The 20,546-nt window shown below is 37.5% G+C and overlaps 1 protein-coding gene across 1 annotated transcript in view; it reads left to right on the top strand.

The window, feature by feature from the left end:
- Positions 1 to 1,048: 1,048 nt before the first annotated feature.
- The window catches only part of LOC311281437 (otoferlin), a gene marked incomplete at its 3' end in the record, with an annotated part of 50,112 nt that continues 30,614 nt past the window's right edge, over positions 1,049 to 20,546 (top strand). The window contains exons 1-20 of the mRNA XM_084394376.1: positions 1,049 to 1,103; positions 2,451 to 2,521; positions 2,774 to 2,876; positions 3,039 to 3,093; positions 7,642 to 7,773; positions 7,933 to 7,995; positions 9,139 to 9,223; positions 9,311 to 9,470; positions 9,956 to 10,142; positions 11,211 to 11,397; positions 12,328 to 12,551; positions 12,854 to 12,962; positions 14,327 to 14,504; positions 14,602 to 14,722; positions 15,264 to 15,364; positions 16,885 to 16,975; positions 17,085 to 17,201; positions 17,295 to 17,447; positions 19,394 to 19,583; positions 19,665 to 19,789. Of these exons, the coding sequence (XP_084250502.1) occupies positions 2,473 to 2,521; positions 2,774 to 2,876; positions 3,039 to 3,093; positions 7,642 to 7,773; positions 7,933 to 7,995; positions 9,139 to 9,223; positions 9,311 to 9,470; positions 9,956 to 10,142; positions 11,211 to 11,397; positions 12,328 to 12,551; positions 12,854 to 12,962; positions 14,327 to 14,504; positions 14,602 to 14,722; positions 15,264 to 15,364; positions 16,885 to 16,975; positions 17,085 to 17,201; positions 17,295 to 17,447; positions 19,394 to 19,583; positions 19,665 to 19,789 (2,430 nt within the window). The 5' untranslated portion in view covers positions 1,049 to 1,103; positions 2,451 to 2,472. The remainder of the gene's footprint in view (positions 1,104 to 2,450; positions 2,522 to 2,773; positions 2,877 to 3,038; positions 3,094 to 7,641; positions 7,774 to 7,932; positions 7,996 to 9,138; positions 9,224 to 9,310; positions 9,471 to 9,955; positions 10,143 to 11,210; positions 11,398 to 12,327; positions 12,552 to 12,853; positions 12,963 to 14,326; positions 14,505 to 14,601; positions 14,723 to 15,263; positions 15,365 to 16,884; positions 16,976 to 17,084; positions 17,202 to 17,294; positions 17,448 to 19,393; positions 19,584 to 19,664; positions 19,790 to 20,546) is intronic.

Raw genomic sequence — 20,546 nt, 5'->3', positions numbered from 1 at the left:
ATAACAGGTTACTTTTCTCAGTGCAGATGAGGATATAACACTCACACGCTCATTTATGAAAGCCATATGTTCGCAAGATAATACACTGTATGTAACTATTCTACATGAACTGCTTTCCAGTTGTATTCAAGCCAGCTCTTGTATTTATAGGTTTAAACATTGATATTTTTAATTGAAAAATGTACGAAGTGAGAGACAAAAAAGGAACGTCGAAGTAAACAAGCAGAGAATCATTGGTCCTTATTTTGTCTTTGTTGCATACATTTATTACACGTGTAAGTACAGAGTAATATTAATTGAAACCTGTACTTACTATGTGGTTAGGGTTCAGAGTTAGATGCATGTAACTATGTGTAGTTTTTTGTTATTATGGTAAGTGCACTACCGGTCAGAAGGATCACGTGACACTGAAGACTGGAGTAATGATGCTGAAAATTCATCTTTGATCACAGGAATAAAATAGCCTATATTCACATAGAAAACAGTTCTTTTAAACTGGAATTATATTTCACAATGTTTGAATAAATGCAGCCTTGGTGAGCAGAGGAGACAAATCTTACAGAGTAGTTTAATAAAAGCGTAATTGGAGTAAAATATGTCAACACATTGCACTGCCAATTCCTCCAGATCTTGTGTAAGTTGTAGTTAGAGTACATGTAGCCCATCACTGGTGAGAGTTGGAGGTTAGTAGGGCATTACGTTATTATGAACTATTGATACAACATGTTGCTTCTGCAGTTTACCGTTTAGTTGCTTTTTACCTGGTTTGTTACTCTGAGGATATGGTGTTATATAGTTGTGGCTTGTCAAAGTCCCACATGATCTCTCTCATCAGGAACTAGTTCTAGTTACCAGTGTCTCGGGTTCAACACTCATACACTATTCATGGCCATATCACATCTCTCCTGACCATCTTCAGGCTTAGACCAAACCAGACTCTTTTTGAGTTACTTTTGTGGCCTCTCTGTTTCTGTCCTCCAAATGCCAATAATGAGTTTGTAGGCAAGTTATTTTAAAAAGCATCTCAATATTGGAGTCATTTTGTTCTTCCTGCAAACTCTTAGATGTGATTCAGAAAAATTGAGAACCAGCTGCATTGTACGGTAAGTTTACAGAATCTCATCAGAGTTTACATGTGAGACTTCCGTTTGCTTTGTAACATTGCAATCCTAATGGCTGTAAGTTAATGACAGTGGCTCTCAGATTTGGCATACCTGTTTGTGGTGTTGGTGTATAATGGAAAACCTTGAACATAATGGGAAATGTATTAGGAGTTAATTCACTTTTTTGGTGTGAAATTCAGCAAGTTTCAGTGAAAGGGTACAGTTAAAAGAGTCATATTTAATTGTGTCCAAAAATACCTTAAAAATGCAATTGGAATATTTTCTTTGCTTTATAAAATCTTAACTTATAATTGCTGTTTAAGAAAGAAAAACTACTAGAAACCATTAAAATCCAGTAAAAAAACTATTGGTTTGTCTGCACGGAATCCATTAGCTCTGTTTTCATCGTGCTGCCTATTGCATGCTGAGTTGGGGAACCTTAATATTCAACAATATGATTGATCTGCCAGCATTGTGTCAAGTCAAGTCACCTTTATTTATATAGCGCTTTTTACAATACTGATTGTTTCAAAGCAGCTTTACAGAGATAACAGGAGAATAATGCAACAAAGTTTGTTTCTAGAAGAAAATAGTGTCATAGTCTGTCTAAAGTAAGTTCAGTGATGGTTAATTTTTGTTGTAAAAAAAGTTATTAATTTAGTTCATTTATATCTAGCCGCTCTGGAGAAAACCCTGATGTCATCATCCAGCTCAGTTCAGTTCTCATATAATGGTGTCAATGCAGGAGATCAATATTATTGTTGAATATTAAGCCTATTGTGTGAGAACTGAACTGAGCTGGACGAGGACATCACTGTTTTCCAGAGCTGCTGTATTGATAAATGTACTAAATTAAACTTTTTTTTTACAACAGAAATTAATCAACACTGAACTTAGTTAAGCTGGACAATGAGACTATTTTCTTCTAGATCTGCTGTATAAATATATAAATAAAGGTGACTTGATTAGATTGTATAAAATAGCTCGAAGTAGCCATAGTTCTCAGATTTGAATGTGTAGTTGGTGATAATCTTTGTCTTTCTTTCTTTCTTTCTTGCTAATTTACAACGTTCAGCATTTTCATTGTTAGTTTTAAAAACATTAAATTCGTCATGTATCTATGGTAATTATTGATGGGTTAGTCAGGGTAATCAACTTTATTGAATTCTGAAGACAAATTACCTTTTTTTCTGGTTATTGTTGTTTGTACAAGTTCAATTAAAATGGAATGCATGAGAGGATAAAGCAACACAAAGTTCCAAAGATATTAACGTTACATTTAAGATGTTTATGACACGTTTAACTTTTATTTTTCATTTTTCATGTTCCAAACGATCACGTATCCAGAGGATAAATCAAATTCATAACAATGAAGCGTAGCAAGCATCGTGCCTCCAAGGATGATGGCAAAGGTCAAGGTGAAAGATTTTATGAACTTGTGTGAATTTTTTTAAATTATCATAAATTCTTTTGACACAATTCAAAAACACAATTATTTCAGGATTATTTATAGTGGATAATGAATATGTTTATATAATTATATGATATTTTTATAATAATAATATATTTGATTGGTTATATTAAGTATTTTATGTGGGAATGTAGTATAAAAAAAATAATAAAAAAACATAGTGCTGTTCATAATGACATTTCATCATATTTGACTTAAGATGAAGCGGCCATTCTTGAGACCGAGGATATGAGGATGCCAGACCCGGATACCATCTCACTAGCATCAGTAACTGCTGTCACAACCAATGTCTCCAACAAGAGGTGACCAAAAATTATTTACATAAATATAGAATATGATATTCTTCATTACATTTATTTTATATATTATGCATGATATGTTCTAGCATGATATATTACTATATTCTAATATATACGATCAACTCTTTGTATTTTCTTCATCCAAAAATTCTCTAAATATTTTAGATCAAAGCCTGACATCAAGATTGAACCTAGTGCTGGAAGACCAATGGATTTCCAAGTATGTAAAACAGAAAGAGAATGAAATAAATCTCATCAAACACCCAATAGCTACTCTTGCAAATGTTGGTTACAATTTATTTTGATGGTCCCCTTTAGACATTCTGTTGACTATAAGTAACATAGCACCTACTGGTCAACTCTCATTAGAGTATTAGTTGAGTATTAGTTGACTGTTAGGGTTAGTAGAATAAGTTGACATGTACTTGCAAAGTTACTTATAGTAAATAGAATGTCTGTTGAGGAGCATCAAAATAAAGTGTTAGCAGATATTAAGCAGACAGTCTACTAATACTCTAATGAGAGTTAGTTGACATGTTGGTGCAAAGTTACTTATAGTAAGTAAATGTCTGAAGGGGACCATCAAAACAAAGTTATACCCAAATATTGTCTCAGGTTACGACTGTAAACATGGTTCCCTGAGAAGTGAACGAGACGCTGTGTTGGAGTAGTGACACTATGGGAACACCTCTGCATGTTTGCGTCTTGAAGCACGTGTGAAATCAGTCCAATAATGTGGCAGGACATCAGCAAGTACTGTGTGACATCACGACCAGGAAGCTCTATAAATAGAACCTGGATCAAACAATGTCAGCTTCTGATAGGCCGAAGCAAGTCGGTCACAGGTATGCAGTAAGTATGGCTGGGTGATGCAGCGTCTCGTTCCCTTCTCAGGGATCCATGGTTACAGTCGTTACCCTGTGACGTTCCCTTTCAAGGAAACTCATGCTGTGTCGGAGTACCAATGCAATAGGAACGTTAACACCCATTACACTGTACTGACAAGTGCCTGTCTAGTGTGAATCATGCAAACACAGAACATGGGCACCCGGCACTCATGGGTGTGGAGCCCATATCCAGGTCATAAAACCTCACACATAAATGTGTGTGGCGAGGATCAACCCGCCTCATCACACACTTCCTGCAGGGATACTCCCGACCACAAAGCTTTAGAAGCCCCCATACACCTGGTAGAGTGTGCCCTGACAGCCATGGGTGAAGGATGACCGCACACCTCATAAGCAAGAGAAATTGCCTGGACTATCCACTTGCTCATAGTTTGTTTGGTCACTGGAGAACCCTTCTTAGGAGACCCAAAACACACAAATAGCTGAAGACATCTCAGAGGACAAAAGCCTTGCAAGGACATTGATCGTGCAAAATTGGGAGGAACCTTAGGCACGTAACAGTCTTGGGAGCGGAAGAGATTTAACCATGAGCCATTCAGAGTCAGACATTTCTCTCCTACTGACTCAAAAGGCTCAAAGACCCTCTAGTACCACGGCCAAATCCAAAACCGGAATCCTTACATGGCTTGCAGGCCACTTAGGAAATGAGTTGCCCAGTGGGTTTCTCCCCAATGACTCACCACCCAAAGGTGCGTGGTAAACAGCTATTGGCCACCACATACACCTTCAGAGTGGAGGGGGACAGCCCCGCGGAGAACCAATCCTGAAGGAACTCTAGCACTCAACCAGGCAGTTATCTGGGTCCAACTGGTGATTTCAGCACCATGAAGGGAAGACTCTCTACTTCAAGGCATATAGTTTCCTCATGGAGGGAGCTCTAGAGTGTAGAATGGTCTTAACAACCTTAGTTGAGAAACCAGAGTTTAGGAACTGGTCCCCCTCAGGGGCTAACACCAAAGCTAGAACCTACAGATCTGGGTGGGGGTGAAGGATTGTACCCCCCTGTCTGAGATAGAAAGTCCCTCCTAACGGGAATCAGGGAGAGCAGTCTGCCATTTATGTGCCAAGAGAAAAGATGACCCCCTCCACAGACCTTGCTTTGAATTACCTTCTAGGATCGCACCCCAGCACATAGGGTAAGCATCAGTCGTAAACAATCCGCAACAACAGGGTGCCCCCAACACCGGACCTTGGGATAGAAACCAATCTTTCTTTCACATCATCAAGGTATGAAGGCACAACATGCAGAACAGGTTGCCCCTTGGGGAAAACCTCTTGGTCTTGAGCCACCACTACAAAGGTCTCATGTACAACAGGCCAAAAGGTATCACGTTGGATGCAGCTGCCATCAGAACTAACAGTCTTTGAAACTTTTTGACAGTGAGTGGCTGGCCTGTTTTATCTTGTTTACGGCTGCCAGGATCGATTTGATACGAACAGGAGACAGACGTGCCTGCATTGTTGTCGAGTTCCATACCACTCCCAGAAATGTAGTCCTCTGTAATGGAGAAAGCACAATTTTATTGGCGTTCAGGCTTAGCCCCAGCTCCCTCATATGGGCAAGGATGACACCTTAATACCAAACCGCCATATGCTCCGGTTGAGCAAGAATCTACCAATTGTTGATATAATTCAATACGCAAATGCCCTGGAGTCGCACAGGAGCCAGCGTTGGATCCACACATTTTGTGAAGGTGCGGGGTGACAAGGCTTGGCCGAAAAGAAGAACCCGATACTGGTACGCTTTACCCCCAAAAATTAACCTGAGGAACTTGGATGACCGGCAGGCAACCAACCGACGTCTCAGTGGCACAACGTCTTCGGGCGGACACTGAGAACTGAACTCGCTTGGTGTGCCCCAAAGCACCAAGAGTGGTGGGGATGGCAGAATGGTCCCTTGAGGGCACTTCTCCCCGAAGGAGGCTGTCCTCAGAGCTAAAGCCTTCTTGAGATAATGAAGGTCCTCAGATTCTTTTTGTGGGGAGGCCCAGGAAGTGACGCTTTGCTTCTGTTGCATCTTGTATGGGGAGCTGGTTGGCAGCTGGGGCTACTCCCGCAGCTCTGAGACCTGAGCTCAGTGAGAGAGGTAACGTTTGAATGCTGCCGCTTGCTTTTTGGCCTCTGGAAGTATATCGACAACTGAGGTGATAGCGCCGCTGAAGAGGCCAGGAGAGGAAAGCAGGGTGTCCAACAGAAAGGCTTTATCTTTCTCCTTTATTCCCGATAAATGTAACTAAATATGCCTCTCAATGGCCACCAGGGCTGCCATAGAACGGCAGATGCCTATGGCCATCTCTTTAGTTGTCAGGAATCCAAATCTGTGGCCCGGTGAAATTCTTTGATTGCATCCGATCCCACCCCCTTACCATTGTCAAGGTCTCTTAAGCCTGGTACGCCTGCAAGATTGGCTTGGTGTGCAGACATGCACTAGCCTGACCTAAGAGTCCTGCACGGGTCCGATTTTGTAAATCCGCACCCGCCCGTACCCACAGTGCTTAAAGCCGCATCCGACCCTTTTTCCGACAGCAGCACTAATTAAAATCCTCACCCGACCCGACCCACTTAAAACAGAACCGACCACCCGACCCGCAACCGAAATAAAATCAGTTTAGACTATCACATTATAGACACACTTACAAAAATGTTTATTGCCAGGTCACACAGAAGTTATTACACGACCATTAACACAAGGACAACTTCAGCCGAAGCAATCTCAACACCTCGAAAAAATGGCAGGCCCCGATATGGAGGTTGCACTTTACTTGACAGGAAATGCTTGTCCAGTTTACTTTTTAGGATGAGTGTCAGTACTTAATTTGGCTACGGTTTGAGTGACAACCTCCACCAGCTCCTCATAAACAGGAGAGTGAGATGGCAAGTCCTCAATCTCTCCTGTCTTGAAGCTGAACACATCCACCTCCTTGGAGCTGGATAGCTAAAGAACTGGTCCCTCACTCTGTGCTTCCAATCCCACAGAGAAGGCACTGAATCTAGTGGGTGAGGACAGAGAAAAGGCAGAGCCTATCTCCAACCCCTCCACTAGGTCCATTTGCGATCCTCACAATCTCAGCTGCTGCTAAGCCTTGGCAGAATCGGGACCTCAACCACGAGGAACGAGTGCCTGGGTGCCCTCCTCAAAGAGTGCCAGGTGGGAGCGGTGCGTCCTTAACAGTAAACGCACACAGTGAGCACAGTCAGCCCCCTCAGAGCTCCAGGGAGGAACACACGATTTGAACTGTTGTGTGCTTGCCATTATAATGCTTTTGTACATTATATGAATGCCAAACAAACACTAAATAAGACAACAGTTCACATAGAATACTTGTTGAAGGCACAGAATCTGACATTGTTTGGTCCAGGTGCTATTTATAGAGCTTGCTGGTCATGACTTGACACGCTACGGGCTGACGTCCTGCCACACGTGCTTCAAGACGTAACGAAACACGTGTTCCCATAGCGCCACTATTCCGTCGCAGCGTGAGTTCCCTCGAAAGGGAACTTAATGTCATTAATAACAAAATATCAAAGCATATCAAAGCAGGGGCATTTATTGTAAGGAAAGACAGAAGAAGCCAAGCATTTTACAAAAAGTTTGTTCGGTTTGAAATGCTAAAAAAATAGTGCTGCAAATAAAGGCTGTCATTATTGTGTGATTTATATATTGGTGAAGCGTTAGTGGAACATGTTCATAGTAATTGTGATAAACAACCCTGTGATATACTACACCCACAGATACAGACACTTGCTTTAATATTTTGTATGTTTCTAATTGTGGTGGTTTGGGGACACTGTATATTTCAGATACAATATACATACCACATACATTATTTCGTAAATTTGTGTTATGCCCCACTTTCCAGGTTAGTGTCACTGTCATAGAGGCTAGACAGCTGGTGGGATTGAACATGGATCCAGTGGTGTGTGTGGAAATTGGCGATGATAAAAAATACACTTCAATGAAGGAGTCGACCAACTGCCCTTACTACAATGAGGTATGGGATTGTAATATTGTCCTATGGAAAATTAATGACCAAAGCATAAATTGGTTTGTATGTTGTCTACTGAACTGTAATTGTTATCTAAGCATTGTAAATTAAATGTTTTGAGAAGATTCATCCTAAAGCTTATTATATGCATACTTTTTTTTGTAGTATTTCGTTTTTGACTTCCACGTTCCTCCTGATGTCATGTTTGACAAGATCCTGAAAGTGTCAGTAAGTATGATCATGAAATAACAGTTATAGAATAAAGCCTCCCCTTGAGAAAAAGATGTTCAATTTAGCATACTTTTTAAAAGCGTAATTCTTTAAAAGAGAATAATATACTTTAAAAGAATATACTTAAGTGAGAACTGAATGTAATGTTTTGAGACACTTAATTGCATATAAATGGAAATTGAATATAATTTAAATTTATGTTAAATGCAAGACCAGAGGATGACTGAAGGCTTAAATACACAGGGTAAGGTAATCAACAGAACAGGGACAGGTGTGGTGGACTAATTAGAAACCATGAAAACTAATGAAAGGCTGAATCCGAAATCGCCCTCTAAACTCTCATTCACTATTCCCTTCATTAGTCCACTAATACTGTTCATTTGAATGAAAACGAGTGAGCGAATTCGGACAACCGTTGAGCGTACATCGGTTGTACACTCGTTATTGCAGTGCAATGTGGGATTGAATAAGTGCACTCAATAACGTCCACTATGGATTCGGACAACACAACAATACAAATAGCTGTTATTGAAAAATAGACTGAAAACTAAACAAGACAGAAACTAAACATGACTGTGACTGATTATGGTAAACTATAATTTAAAGTAATTTAATTTCAATTATTCATGTATGTTTTTTATTTAAATATTACACATTTGTAATGATGAAAATGTATTTTAGTACATTTAAAATATATTAACGTTAAATATAATATTGACTAATACACAAGTACTTTACATGTGCTTTATGTTAGTCAACATCCAAATAAGTCTACTTCAGAGCATGACAAAAATGTTATTAAAACAATTATTTAAAATGTACTTTAAAGTAAAAATTTTGACATTACTAAGTGCACTTTTTAAAAGTGTGTTAAGAAACATAGTCATGAAAGTGTTCTCTCTTTTAGTACACCTAAGTGGCCTTTTATTTCATTAATATTATATTATCTGCTACAGTTTATATATATATATATATATATATATACGTACTTCTAAGATCTGAAGTACACTACAAGTGCACATTGAATAAAATTAAGCACACTTCTTTTTCACAAGGGTGAGCTTATTCATAAAAGATTATCTTTTTTTGTGTAGCATTAAGCTTCGTTTTAAACTGTTTTAAAATAATGTGTCCATTCAGGTTATTCACTCTAAGAATCTTTTGCGAAGTGGCACACTGGTTGGGAGCTTCAAGCTGGACGTGGGCACAATATATACACAACCTGGTAACTGGTTTTACATGTTTCTATATGAAGCTCACAATTTCACTGAAGACTTCAGATTTTCAGAAATTGTTTTTTTTTTCTTTACAGAACATCAATTCTTCCACAAATGGGCCACTTTATGTGATCCCGATGACATCACTGCAGGATGCAAAGGATACGTCAAGTGTGACATTGCAGTTGTTGCAAAGGGCGACACAATCAAGACTCAACACAAAGCAAATGAAAGCGATGAGGATGACATTGAGGGGTAATAAAAACCTATCCTATATTGTTAATGTTATTATTAGTGTTGTTTTCTAAGGTAAGCATCACTCTTTCTGATTCTTACACTGAACAAACTCTAAACTCCAGTGTTCCCAACTTATTTGGACAGTACTATGAACTAAATATTTACTTGCAATGTTATTTTATTTATATATTTTTTTAAACATTTGCATTCAATTTGATTAATCTTTGGCCATCATTGGCGAAAAACGTTCAGAACACCTTAGCAATGCACTGGCAATCGAGGCAGTGACTATTAGTGATATTAGTGACTATTTCACCATACACAATTTCTGCAGGAAATGTGAAATATGAGTTTAGAGTAGTATTTCACCTGTCACACAACAATAAAAATGCAGAGATCTCCCAGATAATTTCATATAACAATATATTTAAAGCCAACATAAAGGCAATTCTATTTGCAGAAACACATATCACTTCTTTTATTAATTTCTCTTCTTGTTCCAGTAACCTTCTGTTGCCGGCAGATGTCCCAGCTGAGCGGCAGTGGGCAAGATTTTATGTCAAAGTATACAGAGCCGAGGGGTTACCCAAAATGAACACCAGCATCATGGCAAATGTCAAAAAAGCTTTCATTGGCGAAAATAAGGACTTGGTTGATCCTTATGTCCAGGTGCTATTTGCAGGACAGAAGGTGGGCAGAATTCTTATTAATATATATACACATATTACATTTTGTATTGTTTCCATCACAGCTGAATCACTATTTCCTACTTATGAGTCAGTAGCAAGTGGTATTAGAGGAAGGGTCATTCTCATTCACTTTTGACTGAACAACAACTTGTGTAGTTCAAGATGAACCTTGTGAAAAAGAAGTACGCTTAATTGTATTGAATCTGCACTTTTAGAGTACTTCAAATCTTAAAAATATATTTTTTTAAACGGCACTAGCAGATAATATGATGTTAATGAAATAAAAGGCCTGTACTTAAAGAGAGCACACTTTCATAACTGTTTCCTATAGCACAATTAAGTACACTTTTAAAAAGTGCACTTTGTAATAATGTCAAAAGTTTTACTTTAAATAATATTTTAAATCATTATGTTTTAATAATCTTTTGTCACGCTTATTTGGAACTTACTTATTTGGATGTGTTGACTAACATACTAAAGCACATGTAAAGTACTTAATTATAAGACATTACATTTAAAGTTAAGACTAAACTTTATTTTAAGGCGTCCGTGTAACAGTGTGATCAGACATTTATGTACTAAATAATAATTAACTACATGTACTTACTATAGGGTTTTAGGGGTTAGGCTTTAAGGTTACACTTTATTTTAAGGTGTCGTTGTTACAGTGTAATTATATATTTAATTACTGAGTAATATTAAGCAACTACATGTACTTACTATAGGGTTAGGGTAGGATTAGGGTTTGGTTGAGGGTTAGTTACATGTAATTATGCATAATTTACTGTTATTACTATGGTAAGTACATGTAGCATGTAACAACTGTAAACTGTAAATTGACACTGTAAAATAAAGTATTACCCTATTTTCTTTTAAATTTATGCTAAAGTGTAGAGAAAGACTACATTTTAAGTGTGCATTTTGGCTAAAACCTCACTTTTAGAAGTACTCTAACATCAAATCTAACAGACATGAACTGAAAGTTACAAAATTGTGTTTCTTTATTGGGCCAAGTGGACACAGGCGATGCAGATACGAGAACTGGTGTTTTTATCTGTCCACAATGCAGGGAAAAACTTCAATTCAGAAGAGCAGCTACGAGCCGATCTGGAACGAGCAGATCGTGTTCACTGAGCAGTTTCCACCTCTGTGCGGGAGAATGAAAGTCCAGATCCGCGACTCAGATAAAGTGAACGATGTGGCGATCGGAACACACTTCATTGACCTCCGGAAGATTGCTAATGATGGAGACAAAGGTAACAGGGCTACGTTGGCAAGGTCTGCAAGATAATATTTCCTTTGTCTTTCTTGTTGTTTATTGCATTTAGCTTTGGATGCTCGACCACAGAAGCCATCACTACATTGCCGTTCAAGATCATTATAAGATTATTTTTAATACCGTAACACTGACACTATTGGATGAGAACAAAACTTGAACTGTAATGAGCTGAATAATGATACTATTGTCTTCTGTACGGCTTTACTCTGAAACAAACATCTAAATTAACTGGTTTTATTCAAGCCAAAATAGTATTTAATATTGCTGAATCAACTTACAGTCCCCCTGTGATCAAAAATGATAACCCTTAAAACTCATCTTTGATCACCAAAATGACATATTTAAATGGTTTTCCTTGAAAAAAAAATATCTTCATGCCTTAAAATAGATTGACTGTAACTCGATACCCTTGCCTCATTTAGTATTCGCGGTTCTATGAATATGCAAATGAGCCCCGCCTCCACTCACTCACTCAGCTCAGAGATCCACTGGTTGACGATCACACGTTGATCTGATTGGTTACAAGGTAGTTTGTGACGTCAGAAACACCAGCGATTTCAAAGCGTGTTTTTGAGACTGTCTTTGGTTCACTGCAGTTTTAAGGAGAAAATACTATTAAGGAGAAATGTTATTAAAAACACCACATAGACATATAAACAACATTAAAAGCTTGATTCTCACCACAGGGAGACTTTAAATACATCAATTTAAACCAACAAAATAATCAGATTCGTTTTCAATTTTTAGGATTGAACTGAATAATGACACTATTGTCTTCTGCAGCGCTGCTTATAACTCAGTTGAACTAATTTCATAATTGATAAACTCTAGTTTACATGGTTATTGATATGATTATATAAAAGGTCAAAGATACAAAAATAAATATTCATCCTGCTTCCATTCGTAGGCTTTCTTCCAACTCTGGGCCCGGCTTGGGTCAACATGTACGGTTCCACACGCAGTTACACGATCATGGACGAGTACCAGGACCTGAATGAAGGACAGGGGGAAGGGGTTTCGTTCCGGGCTCGTCTGTTGATCAGTCTGGCCGTGGAGATACTGGACACCTCGTCTCCTGAAGTAATGAGCTCCACCGAGGTGCAGGTGGAGGGGATACCCAACATCTCAGATGTAAGTGATCCACCGACGGGGGGGTTCGACAGGCAAATTACAGTGAATAATTCATTCATCCTTTATTTTTCTCCCTACATTATTCATTTAGCAGTAATACTTATAGTAGTTCTTTGTGTGCAACACAATGATCTGCACAGTCAGAGCCAAAGTTAGGCTTCATGTGACTTTAAATTAATCATTCGGGAAAACTTACACAACTCTGTCGGAATTATTTATGAACACACTGACTGTCTAATCTTAGGAAGGCCCTCTTTATGCACAAAACAATATTTAATCGATTGATTGTTGTTTATATCTAGAATGCCACAGGAAAAATTGAGGAATTCTTTCTCTTCGGATGTTTCCTTGAGGCCACTATGATTGACAGGAAGATTGGAGACAAACCCATCCACTTTGAGGTTACAATAGGTAAAGTCTATGGTAGACTAGTTTGATCAGCCTTTCAAGTTATAGATGTGAATTTGGCAGACACGTTTTTCTAAAGTGAATTACATTGCATTGAAGGTCTACACTTCATCAGTTCATGCATTCCCTAGGAATCGAACCCATGACCTTGACGTTGCCAGCGCCATGGTCTACTGTTTGAGCTTCAGGAAAAGCTATTGCAGTCAGAGTTGTCCACCATTCAGAATGTTACTGAATTGAGATAGTAAACAGGATGCAGAATTAAACAAAGTATGATTAAAAAGGTATTAATTATTTTAATATAAATAGTTTATAGTCAATTTGAATGAAACGATCTTTATGTTTTGGTTGATTCAAAACAAATTCAAACACTAAATAATTACTTCTATATAATAGAGCCAATCATTGATTAGTCAAGTCATTGCGTCACTGTATCTGCCGTTAGAAGCTCTGATTCCTATAGAAACCTGAGACTCGCGCTTAGGACTGCATTGTCTTGGCTTGTCTAGCCTGGAAAATAAGCTTTTTTAACGCTATTTGAGCACAAGAAACAGTAGTTATGGGACAGTTCGTGTCAGATTTTGTTGCTGATTTGAAATATGTTATTTAATTGTGAGTTCGGCAAGCGGTTTTTGAGATTTCAGGATTTCCCCTATTCAAATACAATGTTCGAAACTGCTGTCCGGAGGCGTTGCAAACATGGCCGTCGAGTGAACAGACTTTCATTGAAAGGGACTTAATTCGCACTGACTAACACAAACTAAATGTATGCATTGTGGTGCATCCAGCAAATAAACACATTTGGAATATCAACGGAAATGTCACCAAACACATCGGCCAAAATTATAATATCTAGTCACTAATCAAGCTTCTATAAATTAGGGCGGTGTATGCAAATCATTTACTGGTGAGAAATATTGGCCATGTTAAAGGGGAGAAACTAAGAACAGCAAGTTTCTAAGAAATGGCAGGATGTCGAGTAGACATGCAACACCTTCTGTTGCAAAGACATCTTCAGCTCGTAGATGACATTTGGACACAGTTCACAGTCATTTTCCACTAAACTATAGTCTGTTGTCATGCAAGCACATACATTACATGAAGTCAGAGTTTAATATACAAGTCAACTATAAGTATTATGTACAATTGTAGATTGATCCCCCCCCCCCCCCCCCCCCCCAAAAAATTTAATTATACTGTGCCGTCTACACATTGATCTGTTTGTTTGAGCAGTCTTGAGAAACCTGTTTGAAAACAATCATTTTTAGTGGCCCAGAAATGACAAACTTGAGCTTTATGCAAGTAATGAAATGAATCTGGGAAGTGTGTCAGAGACCAACCTCATTAAACTATCCTCTCGACACCAGGAAACTACGGCAGTGACCTTGATACTCCAACCAAGCCAAAAACAAAGAAAAAGAAGGGTGGAGATGGGGATGAAGAGTCTGAGCTCATTCACGGCTCCAGTGACGAGGAGGATGATGATGGTGGAGATATGTCTTCAGTTTCCTCCACCCCTCCAATGAAGCCAGTCATCACTGACAGGTTCAGTCACTCAACACTGCTGATCCAAATCTCATCTGTTTTATTTTTGACGTTTGGTGCAAATTCATGTGAAATATCTTGTTTATTTGTTCTGCAGAAACTATTTCCACCTCCCGTACTTTGAGAGGAAGCCCTGCATCTATATCAAGAGCTGGTGGCAGGACCAAAGACGACGACTTTATAATGCCAACATCATGGACAACATTGCAGACAAACTGGTAATAAATCAGTGAATATGGGTTATATCAGGTCCTGAAATATTGTTTTAGTTCCTGCAATATACGGTTCTGTACACATTCTCATTTTTGACATATTTTGTTATTTCATTTTTCACTAAAATGTTTAAAATCTTAAGGCAAGCCACTAAAACACTAATCAATATCACCATACTTTTCCCAGTATATTAATCACAGTACATTAAGAAAATTGTTTAGTATTACAAGTTTTCTGAAATTATATGTTTAAAATGCAAATGAGGCATAATCTAATTAAATATGCAATATATTGGATAAATATGGAGAACAGAAATCTGAATACTGAAGCCAGGTTCGACATTCTTGTTTCGTTTTGACATGTTAAAGTTAAAGGTTTTCACAGATTTGGATGTCTATTTTTATCACTCCATAAATCAGAAAATATGTCAATTTTCACCATATTTTTTGGAATAAAATGTTAAATCAAGTGATATATGAACAACCCCTTCTGTGAAAATACATCCATACGTTTTCATTGCAGCCTGTGCTCTGTATCATTTTATAGGAAGAAGGGTTGAACGATGTGCAGGAGATCATTAAGACCGAGAAGGCCTATCCTGAGCGCAGACTCAGAGGAGTCCTGGAGGAACTCAGCATTAGCTGCAGGTTTGCAAACATATTATTCTGCAGATCATGAGCCAGTTATGAGTCGTTCCCTGGAAACTGTGCAATTTGTGCTTCATTTGTGTTCCAGTGATTTAAAGAGGCCATATTATGTCCTTATTAAGTCTTGATTTATAGTTTTTGGGGCTCTACTAGAACAGGTTTTCATGCTGGAATGTTTAAAAAACACATTATTTTCCCCATATTTGACATTGTTGCAGCTCCTTCTCTCTTCCCAGTCTGTCAGACAGGGGTGTGTTTCCAGAATTCATCGTTATCCAAATAATTGTTCGCAAGTTCTGTCGTTATCAACATAGTTCAACGAGTCGGTGTTTCCTGAAACGAACATTCGTAAACAGCATCGCAAAGTTGTGCGGACTATAAATCCACAGAGGCAAACGAGGGAACAAAATGAACAACAGGTGAACTTAATTAGTGATTAACTGGAACACAGAACAGAACCAAACCATAACAGAACATACACGTTACACTTAGATGCCATGTCCGTTATTTATAGCAAAAAGCTGGCAATAATTCGATCTCAAACAGATTCATTAAAATAAGTTATTACTCAACCACCTGCGTGACATCATTAACCAACATGGTTGAATGACACATTTGCGACAATGTGGTTTCGGGAAACAGTCGTGACTAGCTAGTTGATTTCTTAAACGATTCATCACACTATGGTAGTTAAGCAGCGAGTTGCATCGTTGTACGGGAAACACACCCCTGTTTATTTTCTCTATGAAGCCCCTCCTTCTGAAAAGCACACTGTGCTCTGATTGGTCGGCTGGATCAGTGTGTTGTGATTGGTCAAGAGCTTCAAATGTGTTTGGGAAATGCCCCGCCCCTTACCATAACCCCCAGTTTAACACACTACTAACTAACTCAACCAGGCCCCGCCCCTTTATTCTGCATATGAATTATTATAATGAGGAATATTGAGACGTGTTCCTTCCTGGAAGAAACTCAAAACCACAATGGAGGCGTTTCAGGGAGTTCAGAAACAGTGACACTGATATAGAGAATAACTCCCGCTGGAGGGACTTTGCAGAGCTTTTTCATGCTCAAATAGCAACATTACACACTTAAGAAAGATGAACATGGAAAAAAAGCACTATAGGTCCTCTTTTATACTGATGCAATTGACAGGTTTAAGGTTAAGTCTAGAGTTAGTTACAAATAAATAACTAATAGTACTTTGCAAGGCTTTAACCACATATTTATGATCGGCCATTAAAAAAAAACACTAATCTGTCTTTGACCACTAATCTTGGGTCAGCTATATTGGGGGAATTACCTCCCTATATTTTTACATACAGTAGTGGTTACTTTGTAAGGTGATAAAGCATGATTTATTGATAGTTCAGCAGTAACGTTTTGAAATACAATGTAAAGAAAAAAAAATGCCTGAAAATTTGAGGCACAAATGACACTGTTAAACTTTATCATTGAACTGTTTTTTATATCTATAGTCTAGAGGAAGGATATAATAATAGCAAATTTCATATCTCTTTCAGTACCTTTGTAACTTTGGCGAACAATGACCAGAATCAGGCCGGGAAGACTAAACTGGACCGGGAGAGGGTGAAATTATGCATGCAGGACCTGGTAAAACACTCAGACTTCAATTAAAAGCATCTGTTACAAATAAATGCTATTAATAACTATTATATACTATTATAATGTTTAAAAAAAAAAATCATTCTGTTTCTGACAGGAAAACATAAGCCAGCAAGCAAAGGCCATGCGGTCACAAGTTAAGAAAAGCAACGTGAAAGACAAAATAAAACTGGCACAAAACTTCCTCCACAAGCTGAGATTCCTGTCTGATGAGGTAGTGCACAACATGCGTGGTTATATGGCCATATTGAGGAATTCAAAGAACTGTAAAAATATTCATGTAAATCCTTATGGTTTTTCATCATAGCCACAACACAGCGTTCCAGATATTTACATATGGATGATAAGCAACAACAAACGCATTGCATACGCCCGCGTTCCCTCCAAAGACATCCTCTTCTCTTCTGTCGAGGAAGAAAACGGGAAAGACTGTGGGAAGGTCCAGACGTTATTTTTTAAGGTTGGGATGAATGCACTCTGAACATATCTCAAAAACAGCAAGTACCATATTATATATATATATATGTATATATATATATATATATATATATATATATATATATACTGTATAAATGGAAAACATTTTTGTGCCTAATTTCACTTGTGAAGGCGAGAATATAGAAGCCCTGTAAAAATATGTTTTAAATATATATTTTTAGCCCACAGTTCTGACTTTTTTCTCTTAGTTGTGAGATTATATCTCACAATTCAGACTTTATAACTCGCAATTGCGACATTGTTTAGCGCAATTCTGACAGTTTCTGACTTTATGACAAAATGGAAAAGTGTCATAATTGCTTGATATAAACTTGCAATTGCAAGAAAAAAAAGTCAGGATTGCAACTTTATTTCTCGCTATTCAGACTTTTTTTTTATAGAATTGGGATTCTGACTCTCAATTTCGAGTTTATATTTCACAATTCAGAATTGTAATATATTGTGTTAGAGCCATAACGACATTCATAATTTTGTAATATATTAATTTATTAAGAGTGATTACGTTTTTTGATAAATGTAGATTTTGTGTTATTTGTATTGTATCACGTGACTTTGACTAGTTTTATACGTGTTACGTATGCGTAACAGTTTTGAAGAAGAAGGAAGGGTTTGTACAAGACTTCAAGAATTCATGTTTTTGGAACGTGAATAAGTGTAAAGTAGTTTTGAGTTTGATTTCTCTTATAATGTATCAAGACAAAGAAAAAGTAAAGCTTTACAAGACAAGTTATGGATTCACACGTCAAATCCTTTGTGCAACACCCTTGTGGAAATGGTGAAGGACGGAAAATGGCTCAGATCGCCATTACATATTGCACTTTTTTTTTTACTTGCAATTGTGCAATAAAAAGTTACAATTACCTTTTTTATTCTGTGGTGGAAACAACCTTTAAAAAAGGAATAATAAAAAAATATATGATACTTTTAATTGGCTTGTTCTGAACTTTTACTTGATATGTATGGAAGCTTGTTTCGGCCACAGAATAAAACATTTTAAAAGATAATTGCGACTTTTTTTCTCACAATTGCGAGTTTACATATATAATGATAATTCTGACTTTATATCTCCCAATTGCATGTTATAAAGTCAGAATTGTGCGATATAAACATGCAATTCTGAGAAAAAAAGTCAGAATTTCGAGTTTATTTCTCGCAATTGCGAATTTATATCTCATAATTCTGACTTTATAACACGCAATTGCGACTTTATATCACGCAATTGTGAGATAAAAAGTCAGAATTGCAAGTTTATATCACGCAGTTATGAGAAAAAAAGTCAGAATTGTGAGATAAAAAGTCGCAATTACCTTTTTTATTTTTCATTCTGTGGCGAAAACACGCTTCCATAGATAGAAGTACTAATATCACGCAATTGCGAAATAATAAGTCAGAATTGCAAGTTTATATCACTCAATTGTGAGATAAAAAGTCCGAATTTCAAGTTTATATCACGCAATTGTGAGATAAAAAGTCAGAATTGCAAGTTTATATCACGCAATTGTGAGATAAAAAGTCAGAATTGCAAGTTTATATCACGCAATTATGAGAAAAAAAGTCAGAATTGTGAGATAAAAAGTCGCAATTACCTTTTTTATTTTTCATTCTGTGGCGAAAACACGCTTCCATAGATAGAAGTACTAATATCACGCAATTGTGAGATAAAAAGTCAGAATTGCAAGTTTATATCACGCAATTGTGAGATAAAAAGTCAGAATTTCAAGTTTATTTCTCGCAATTGCGAGATAAAAGTCAGAACTGCAAGTTTATATCACGCAATTGTGAGAAAAAAAGTCAGAATTGTGAGATAAAAAGTCGCAATTACCTTTTTTGTTTTTCATTCTGTGGCGAAAACACGCTTCCATAGATAAAGTACTAATTTACTTCCACTCTGCTTGCCTGTCTTTCTAGCTTCCTGGTAAGAAAAGCTTTGGACCTGCAGGCTGGACGGTTCAGGCGAAGACTGAGCTGTACCTGTGGCTCGGCCTGAGCCGGCAGCGGAAGGACTACCTGAGCGGACTGCCGAACGGCTTCGAGGAGAACATGGCAGTGAAAGGGCCTGGCGTACAGTCCGCGCCACCCACCAGCCTGATGTACACCAGTAAGAGACCCATGCGTTTATATCATTAGCTACAGATTGTCTATTCAATAGTCGGTGATAACTCTTATTTCACACCAACAGTGAAGCAGATCTTCCAGCTGAGGATTCACATGTATCAGGCTAGAAGTCTGTTTGCGGCCGACAGCTCAGGCCTATCAGACCCGTTTGCCAGGGTTTTCTTTTCTACTCACAGTCATGTCACAGAGGTGAGATAAAAGTTGTTCAAGTGTTCTTCCAGTATCATCCATAACATTTCAATTCATTTAGGTGACATTTCAAACATGATCATTATTATTAGCTACAATCTACTAACTTTGCAACTACATGTCAATTAACTCTCAGAGTATTAGTAGACTGTTAGGGTTCGGGTTAGTAGAATAAGTTGACATGTAGTTGTAAAGTTACTTATAGTCAGTAGAGTGTCTGTTGAGGAGCATCAAATTAAAGACTTAGCAGATATTAAGCAGAGAGTCTACTTATACTCTAATGAGAGTTAGTTGACATGTAGTTGCAAAGTTACTTATAGTTAGTAAAATATCTATTATCGAAATAAAGTTTTACCTTATTATTATTAATATATATGATATTATTAATACCCCCTGTGTTGTGTGTATGATGACATTGATAGGTAATTCAATCGAAAATTAAACTATTATTTAATATTTTTCATTTTAATATGATTGAATGTTATGTACTACACTTAAAACAGGTGAATTAAATAACAATTCCACATCCTGCTTGCTACATCAAGCAATAGATGGTCAATTACGTTCCTAATGGTGTCAAACCCAAACAACTTTTTGTCAGCACCATCAGGCCAAATGTGACCCTGGACACAAAACCAGTCACATGGGTAAAAACTGTTTTTTATTGAGATTTATACATCATCTGAAAGCTGAATAAATGAGCTTTTTATTGGTGTATGGTTTGTTAGGATAGGACAATATTAGGACAAAAATCTGA

This window comes from Rutilus rutilus, assembly GCF_951802725.1.
Source record: "Rutilus rutilus genome assembly, chromosome: 21".
In the NCBI taxonomy this organism is placed as follows: domain Eukaryota; kingdom Metazoa; phylum Chordata; class Actinopteri; order Cypriniformes; family Leuciscidae; genus Rutilus; species Rutilus rutilus.
This window is presented reverse-complemented; position numbering and strand designations above follow the sequence as displayed.